Source organism: Lactuca serriola, chromosome 1, assembly GCF_051521515.1.
Source record: "Lactuca serriola cultivar US96UC23 chromosome 1, Lser_US96UC23_V15, whole genome shotgun sequence".
NCBI classification, from domain to species: domain Eukaryota; kingdom Viridiplantae; phylum Streptophyta; class Magnoliopsida; order Asterales; family Asteraceae; genus Lactuca; species Lactuca serriola.
This window is the reverse complement of record NC_136408.1, coordinates 195866354-195876181: the sequence shown is the minus strand read 5'-3', so window position 1 is coordinate 195876181 and position 9828 is coordinate 195866354. Positions and strand designations below refer to the sequence as shown.

General features: G+C 35.2%; 1 protein-coding gene across 1 annotated transcript; it reads right to left on the bottom strand.

Annotated features, from left to right (window-relative positions):
* Positions 1 to 5257: 5257 nt before the first annotated feature.
* Positions 5258 to 7474, bottom strand: LOC145102742 (transcription factor MYB53-like). Its single transcript, XM_079040212.1, has 4 exons — positions 7397 to 7474; positions 7007 to 7275; positions 6014 to 6859; positions 5258 to 5458 (listed from the first exon to the last, which is right to left on the bottom strand). The coding sequence occupies exons 2-4, from the start codon at positions 7270 to 7272 to the stop codon at positions 5431 to 5433; spliced, it is 1140 nt and encodes a 379-aa protein (XP_078896338.1). The 5' UTR covers positions 7273 to 7275; positions 7397 to 7474; the 3' UTR covers positions 5258 to 5430.
* Positions 7475 to 9828: the final 2354 nt, after the last annotated feature.

The following is a 9828-nucleotide window of genomic DNA, read 5'->3' as shown; positions in this document are numbered from 1 at the left end:
CCGGAACTACTGCTAACTAAACGGGTCGGCATTGTGGCCATAGACCCGTTCCTACTGGAAGGAAACTCACCTCATAACTTTAACTGCTGAGCTGCTAAATCCAAAGCTGGATGACTGCTACTCCGGAATTCTCCGGCTACAATTTCCATAAACACCAAATCAGATACCGATAACTGAACTGAGGGTATAATGACCATTTTACCCCTGATCAAATTCAAAGTCCTTAGTCAAGGCCAACAGTCCATGTTGACCTTAACTCGTCGAGTACTTGAGGCTACTCGCCGAGTTCCTTGAAACTCCTTCCCACTCGCCGAGTCACTAGGGTGACTCGTCGAGTGCTTACGATTTTCGATCGAAACCTTAAGGCTACTCGACGGGTTCCCTTCTAGCAACACGACGGATACAACTATTGGATTCTATGGAAATATTCATCGGACTCGCCAACTCGTCGAGTCCAAGGCTATCTTCATATGACTCGCCAAGTCAACCTTGCGACTCGCCGAGTCCATTCAGTTCTTTTTCTATACAGACTTGTTTTGAGCCATGCAGTGGCTCCAAATCACAGATCCAAGCTTCTAGGGCATGCTTTTCACGTAAAGTTGCAAACTTTACGTGCATGCATAGCTATAAGGCTCTAAATGCCGATTTTAAGCTCTTCATGGAGCTTCATGCTCAAGAGGGACCTTAATCATGACCAAGATTGCAACTTTATGCTTCTAGAATCCAAGGAGGGTCCATATCTGAAGTCACAACTTCAAATCTAGCCTATAGCTCATCTTATCAACTTAAAATTTCATAAAACAAACCCTATAACTCAACCAATAGAAGATATCTACAAGGAAATGGCGATTTGGGTACCTCTAGAAAATAATAACCAAGATAAGTGTTGATTCCCACACTCTACTTGCTCCATTCTCCTTCTCCTCCAAGCCTTCTCCCTCCAAAGATCCTCTTTCAAGCTTCAACACACAAAGTGGCACACACACACGGATTAGGGTCTCTCAAAACTCTCTAGAACTATAAAGAGGCCCAAAGGAGGCCGAGGTTCCTTTAAATAGGGTGTAAAACCCCAAGATTTTGGGTTTCATTTGCCAACTCCTACTCGCTGAGTCCCAATATGGACTCGTCAAGTAGGTCACTTATCTTGCGATCCCACCCTGATGCTACTCAACGAGTAGGGCAACCAACTCGTCGAGTAGGCCTTGACCCAAGAAATCTTATTTAAAGCATACCTAAAGATTGGGGCGTTACATGAGTAACCTTGAACTTTTCAAGTCTTCGAACACGTGGGTCAGAGAGAATTATTGGAGGAGTTGGAGGAAGTGAAGAATGATTTCCATTTCCACAATCCAATCGTGGAACATCATCTTTAAGCGGAAAAAAAATTTCCAACAGATTCAAGAAGATCATAGTTGATAGACTTTGACATCTACAAAACGGGAGAAATTCAAGTTAGTTGATCGGAATCCTTGATATAAAACCCAAATGAAATATCAAGGCTAGGACCCAACACAATATCCTACAATAAGGAAGAGGGATGCCATAATCCAAATTGCAGAATATTTGAAGGTAGGTAAATGACGATTTACCAATTTTCACCATGAAAAACGAAAAGGAAATTTAAGTCTTAAATGAATTGAAACTCCTAGATCTTTTGAGATTCATTGAACTTTTCAATGGCATGTTTAAATCTCGATTGTGCCTTTCAAGTTTGTGACTGGGATGCCGAGGATCACAAACAAGGTGTGGATAACCATGCAATTTAGCTTGGTACTCTCGATGTTACAAATTACCTAATCACTGTGTCAGTTAACCACATACGCTCCATTGATCTATGATAAACATCAAGCTACCCATTACCATCCTTCATTGGTCCCATATTAGTGTGCCGATTAACCACACACGCTCCACTAATGACCAACAAGGTGTAATGTGCAATTTCATGGATTAGCACCAACTCTACAATTTTCCTAAAGTAACTAAGATTTGAGAATTTATAAAAGTGTTTAGTTACATCATATTTCATTATACTTATAATGGAAGGTTGTGTCCTATCCTACTCGTTCAGCTAACCACCCTCCACTAGTCAAGAGTGTGGTGGGTAAGAGTGCATACCCACTCAATCGCTATTTTATAGGAAATTTCCTTAAACACCCCTTATAGACCAGCTTCGAGAATGAGGCCTTGGAATTTAATATTTTAAAATTAATACCTTTTAATTAAATTTTAAATTTCAAAACTTGAGGACAAGTTTTGAAACCTATCAAAACATTAGGGTTTAACTGTTTAAATTTCAAAAACTAAAACTTTTAAGTTCAAAATTTAAACTATAAAACCTAAAGGGTGTAATTTGAAACTTTTCAAACTTACTAGGTCAAATTTTTGACTTATAATAATCCTATATTATCCATATTTAACCAAATCCATTAATTTTGATAATAATCATTCCAAACATAAAAAAATCGATTTTAGGCAATAAAAACGAATTTTGGAAATTAAGCTTAACAAAATCTGCTCAAAACATCAAAAATCCCGGCAACTGCACCCTAGACTCGTCGAGTTCAGGCAACTCGTGGAGTCCACTGATGGACTCACCATGTTCAGCTAACTCGCCGAGTCCACTGATGGACTCGACGAGTCGGCGGCGTAGACAGCAAAAATTCGACTTTTTGATCCTTTGGCAGTTCACTTTTGCATCTATTCAACTAGATGGGTTATGAGCATAACATCACTCCTATGGTGTTCATGCAACCCTTTGATCAAGGGTTTTTTTTAAGTAATCATAATTAATCCTTTTTCTCCTTAGTTCATCCTATCAGTTGGTATGGTGAAGGCAACCCAAAAGGACCATGCTCATAATCCGGTCAAGTACATACCAAAATAGTTATAGGCTTAGACACCTAATCCAACAATACATACATACATACATATATTATACACATATATACATACTTTTTATACACACATACATACATTATACACATATATATTAAGATGCACAAACCCAGGATCCGATCCGATCCGGTCAACAATCTGATCAAGTCAAATCCGATCTGGTCAACAATCCGATCCGATCAAATCCGATCCGGATCCGGTCAAAATCTGATCCGAATCTGGTCAACAATCCGAATCCGATTTGAAACCGGTTTGATCCGGATTTTTTAGGTTTTACCAGATTTTTCGACGGTTTAAGAACCGGTTTTTGTAGAATCCGGTTTGTGATCTGGGGTAAATCCGATTTCGAGTCCGAAAAGTCAAACCAGTTTGAATCCGGTCACTGGTTTAATCTGATCCGGTTTGGTTATATGTATATGTAAATTTGGTGTATGTGTGTGAAAAGTATGTATATATGTGTATAATTTATGTATGTGTGTATAAAAAGTATGTATATATGATACATACATACTTTTTATACACACATATATACATACTTTTCACACACATACACCAAATTTACATATACATATAACAAATACACACATATACCATATATACATCAAATACACATATTTTTGCAATTAACAAATACACACATATACACCAAATACATATATTTTTGCAATTAACCTTCAAAATCAGTAAATAGAACCTGTGGTGATCAGAAATCAATAGTTGGTGTAATGGTGGTGGTAGTTGATGCAGGTGACAACAACAATCGACAGTAGTGGAGGTGGCTAGAGAGGAAAAAACTTTTTGAAAAAAATTGCAATTAATCACAAATACTTATGGAAATCGACATTAAAATAGAAAAAAGGAAGAGATGAAGAAGGAAACACGAACCTTGGAGAAGGAAATCGACAGTAGCAACAGCAGCAGTGGCCGGAGAAGGGAAGTTTCTGGTGGCCGATAGTATCTCTTCTACTATAGGCTTAAATGAGGGACAATCGTCAGAGGAAAGGAGAATTGTCGGACAAAATGCGGAGAAACTGCTCGAGAAAATGGAACAAAATTAGAGCAGATTGAAGCATAAAGAGGAAGTGATTGGGTGTAATCTGCGTCGACCTTTAGCGGCGACAAATGAATCAATGCCGACGACAAGAATCTTTAGCGGCGACATACGAAGAGGGAAAAGAAGTCGTACTTTTTTTCGACCTTTAGCGGCGACAATTTTAAGTCTTTAGTGGCGACATTTTGTCGCCGGTATTGGTTTTGTGCCTCCCACAAGTTTCCCAGCCATTGGATTAGAAAAATGATCGAATGGTTGACGTTTATCAAAACGTGAAAACACGGATTCGGGTAAGCAGACATTACCGGCGACACCAATAGCGGCGACAGCACCTTTAGCGGCGACAAATCGAAAAGTCGCCGCTAAAGGTGCTGTCGCTGCTATTGGTGTCGTCGGTAATGGCTATCTTTCTTGTAGTGATATAACACTCTTTTGACTAGGAATGGACAAACGATGAATCGGCGCATTTCCCCTCATGACTATTTTTTATAAAAAAATGTCAAATTTGAAAGTCTTAGTTTCTTTGTTGTTTCGCCATTTCATTATGTTACCTGGTCCCTTGAACGTGTATCTCGTTTTCTATATCTTTAACCTTATAGGCATATTTCAAAAGGTTTCTTTTACACTCAACTCAACAATTTCTAAGTAATAAATTAGTTATTAGCGTGCCTTGAAACTAGACTAACCACATGGGAGATAGTCTTATGGATATCGGCCATGGAGTGAATTATCACTGTCCTAGGTATATTTTAGGAACACGGATTCTTGTGATAGTCTAATTAACTTGTTTTAGAAGTGAGACAGTTAAGAAAAGAAACCTATGATACAAATAGTTCATTGAAATAATGAGAATTTACAATGGACAAGTGAAAACAAAGTTCAATGAAATTACCTAACTACTTAGTCTTGTCTTAGGTTTCATGAATGACATTTATGTTTGACATTGTGGTTGTTTCGTATCCAAGTCAACACCTTCCCCTCTTTGATTCTACTTGCTCCTACTCTCATGTCGCTTTTACTTGTAACTTCATCTCTACTCTTCGACTTAATTGTCTAGATATCCAATTTATCTGAATTTTACCAAGTGTTAGTTTCTCAGTTTCATATATAAAAAAAAAAAACATTTTATGTTTAATCCCTTACACTTGTGTTACGAAGAGAGTGCTCGTAGAAAAATAAAAAGAAAGAGAAAAAGGAACTTCAGGTCTACTTTTTATTTACATCGTTTACCCCAGTCATATCTTAAAGAAATCATTTGATGAAAAGATACAAGAAGAAAAAAAAGACGATGAAAGACAAACACTATGATAATTAATGAATATTTCTGTATAAATGTATGGTCGTGTCTTATGTACATTGACAACGTTAATATGGTATAACTTTACATCAAGAAAACAACCCATCAAACCAAACACTTCTATTATTAATTTTTTCACAAAATGTTCCTAGATTTCTTGTCTCTGTATGATACAAAGCAGTCCTCTTTACGACCATGGTGGAGAAGACCCCCGCCTGCATAGATATTAATTGTATAAGACGACGTACACAAGCGAAAACATAACATAAAAAATAACTTGTGCAACAATGTCCTTCGGTTTCCATGAGTTACGGTTTCCAAGAATACTTTTTAATTTTAAACGGAAAGATAGAATCTTGTTAATAAAACACAAATATAAAATTAATTAATTAAAATACCCTGTACACATTTTTTAAATAACGTCAGTTTTGAGACATGTTTTTATAAAGGTACTTTTAAAAATCTATACAAGTTTGAAAAATAGAATAACTAAAATTTCTTTTTGGTGTTTTGAAGGGTTTATAAGTAAATTGGAAATAGATCATAGATCAATCTCAAATACTACATAATTTTGGTACAGGAAATGATCGACGGAATCAACTGATGTTCTAAACAATTTAAAAGTAAACTAAATACAAAAAATGTATCGGTATACATATATATGTACATGTATTCATATGTTCATGTATGTGTAGGTGTACGTGTGCGTATGTTTGTGTATTGTTTGTTATGTAAAGGGAAGTACACTAAAAGTCTAAAACCATGCTTACTCGATGATCTCTTTCCAATAACAACCACTCGCTTCATCATCCATAAACTCTTGCCAATTAGGATCTAAAGTAGTTGAAGTAGATGTCGGATTAGACGAGGAAAGATGATCACTTTGTTTCAGAATGCTAACGCTTCCTAATTGATCAGTATTCACATCACCTCCCGGACTCTGCCCGTTGCCACCATTACTGTGACTGAGATGATCAGGTGAGGCTGGCACTAGCGGTGGAATAGATTCAAAATCAACATACTCTTCTTTCCCGAGAGTAATATTTCCATTTGTTCGACAATCCTGTCCGCTAAATACTTTTGAACCCTGCTCATGGTCCAAGTGTAGGTTTGGATAACTAGGTGAAATGAAATCATGGGTCCCAAATGGATGTAAATTTGGAGCTGATGATGGAGCTATATTCATGGCTAAATCTTGAAGGTTTTGCAGATGTTGAGGGTTTAACCTAAGGTATTCTGATAGCTGAACAGCGTAAAAAGGGTCGAGGTTTTGTGGTATTGAGGAAGTATTAGTAGGAGTGCTGTTGGTGCTCAAGACTTGGAGTATGTTTTGAAGCAACTGAAATTTCGCGATTTGGGTGGCATCAGATTGCGACATTAAGGCATTCAGATTCATATCGAAGGAGGGATTGAAGAGATTTGTAGCACCTAAGTTGTTGGCAGCAATGGCTAGAAGTTGTGGCAGATTTGCAAGGATATCGAGATGATCGGTTCTTGGCTGGTGTGTGACTGGATCGATTCCCATTTGGAGCAGTTTTTTCTTCAGATGGGTGTTCCAGTAATTCTTGATCTCGTTATCAGTTCTTCCTGGAAGATGCGTTGCTATTGATGACCACCTGCATACAGGAACCTTATAAACTGCTATTGATCACGATAGCTTTTCGGAACACTAAAGCGAAAAACTTTATGAATAAAAAACTAATTCTGTAATTTAGAGACCTGACTTTCTACCCAATAAGATAAGTAGGTACACGAAAAATTACTTGTTTCCCAGATGAGAATGGAGGTGTATGATGAGCTTCTCTTCGTCTTCGGTAAAATTGCCTCGCTTGATATCAGGACGCAGATAATTAGTCCACCTCAAACGACAACTCTTGCCGCACCTATTCAGACCTGCGAGTGAAGGCAGCGCTCTCCAACTCCCATGTCCATTACGTTCAATGTAGTCGACAAGCTTCTGATCTTCTTCTGGAGTCCATGGACCCTTCTTGAGCCCGTTTTCGTCGCTGCTAGATGATCTTCCCATCATTATCTGCATGAAAAGCACAACCACCAAAACACATATTAATTCATCAACGAACAATGCATGGCTACATGTATATATAACCAGTTAGAAGAGACGATCAACACAAGAAAAAAAAAATGGATCAAACCTTGTTAATTTTGCACTGACGTTGTTTGTTTCTTAAGAAAGGTGAAGTTGGTTTAAATGGTCTTTTATATGTAATCTCTGTGTTTTAGTCGGCAACATTGCTTGTGGTTGTATCCTATATATATATATATATATATATATATATATATATATATATATATATATATATATAGAGAGAGAGAGAGAGAGAGAGAGAGAGAGAGAGAGGATAGTTCAAATAAAAACTGTAAATAGTGTAAAAACGTAAAAACACTACATTTATGTTATTATTCTGCAATAAATTTTGTATCCACAGCTTTTTGTCATTATTCAGCAATGAATATATGAATACTTACAGGTTAAACCTAACACTACAAGAAATCAAGGCTTAAGCGGCGACAGAATTAGTAGTGACACAACACTTTGTCGCCATTAATGTGTCGCCATTAAAGCCTTGTTGCCTAAATCCGCATTATCCCCTTCTGGTAGACCTCAGCCGTCCGATCGAATATCTAATCCAACGGTTGGAGCCTCTTTTCGCACAAAACCAATACCGGTGACAATTTGTCGCCGCTAAAGGTCAAAATTGTCGCCGCTAACTGTGGAATAAAAAAAGATGTGATACCCTTCCCACCAGATAGTCGCCAAGCTGTCGCCGATAAAGCCTTAACTTTCGCCGTTAAAAGTGTTGCCGCTAAAGGCCTATGCAGATAAAAAGAAAAAAAAAAAACAACGTAGACTTCACTTTTACTTCCTGTGTTCATCTTGCTTTCTTGTTCTTCCCCCATTTTTTGTGTGTTATCATCGATTCCGACAAAGAGTCTCCCCAGCATTGTGACATTACCGATCAAATGGGTTTAAGGCTTCAGTTATTCCGGCGAAAACGGGTTCAACTCGAACAAAAACAGTGCATCTTGGGTAAAAGGTAAGTTCGACTTTTGATTTATCTTTGTCTTTCTCTTATAACATCGATTTCTAGCTCCATTTAATGATTAATTGCAAAATACTTTCAATTTCAGTTTTTTTGGTTATTTTGTCTTAGTCACCGTCATGGGTTTACTGTGACTACCGGCGAGCGAGAGTATTTTCCGGTAAGGACCAATTTTTCCGATGACATTGAGTAATTTCCGCCACCAAAGGTTCTATTTACATTTATTTATTGTGAAATTTGGGTTTAATTGCAAAATATGTGTAGTTATATAAATTATATGAAAATTGGCATAGATTTGATATATGTATGTGAATCTATGTAAATTTGGTGTATATATGTCAATGAAAGTCTGTTTGGTGTCTATGTGGTATATAAATGTGAAATATGTGTATTTGGTATAAGTAAGATGTTATTATCAATATATATGAAGGTATATATGTATTTGGTATAAGTAGGATGTTATTATGTATGTATATGAATTCTGTGTATTTGGTGTATATGTGATACATGAATGTGAAATTTTTGTATTTGGTATAAGTATGATGTTATTATTTATATATGTGAAAGTATATGTGTATTTGTTATAAGTAGGATGTTATTATATATGTATGTGTATTTGTTATAAGTAGGATGTTATTATATATGTATGTGTATTTGGTGTATATATGGTATATGTATGTGTATTTGATGCTCTTATGTATTATGTGAAAGTACGTGGTTTTGTTATATGTAGGATGCTATAATTGAAAAAAACAAAAAAAAAATGTTATAAAACTTTTTAAACTACGATGTTATAATTGAAAAAATATAGATATGATGGAAAAAAGCTAATCGCTAAACATATACCAAATTATTAGTTTTGATTTATTTAATATAAATATTTATTATAAACGTGTGGAAAAAATCGTTGGATCTTTGACCTTTTTATTTAATACTTATAACTTTTGCCTATATAAATTGTAAGTAATTGTAATTAAAATTAATTAAAAAACGCATAAATAAAATATTTTAATTTTAATTTTTTTCAATTGTAATATCTACTTTTTTGAGTCACATGTGTGTTTTTAAAACAAAACTTAGAAATTGTTACATTTTGATGTCTTTTTTAGTTTTTAAAATTTTTATTTACAACATATTTATACAATGCTATAAATCAAAACTATATATTTTTCTAATATCGACGGTAAAAAAGAACAACATAATAACTCTATTTTTATGGTGTGTGTGTGTGTGTGTGTGTATATATATATATATATATATATATATATATATATATATATATATATATATATATATATATATATGATTAAAGTACAATACTATAATTGAAAATTAAAAACAAAAAAAAATGTTGTAAATAAAAAATATATAAAATGTACATTAGTAAGATGCATGTCTTCGAAAACATAAAATAAACCACTACAATAAAAAACAACAACATAATATAATTGTTTAAAGTACAATGATATAATTGGAAAAAAATTGTTATAAATAAAAAAATATAAAAATATGCAATAGTAAGA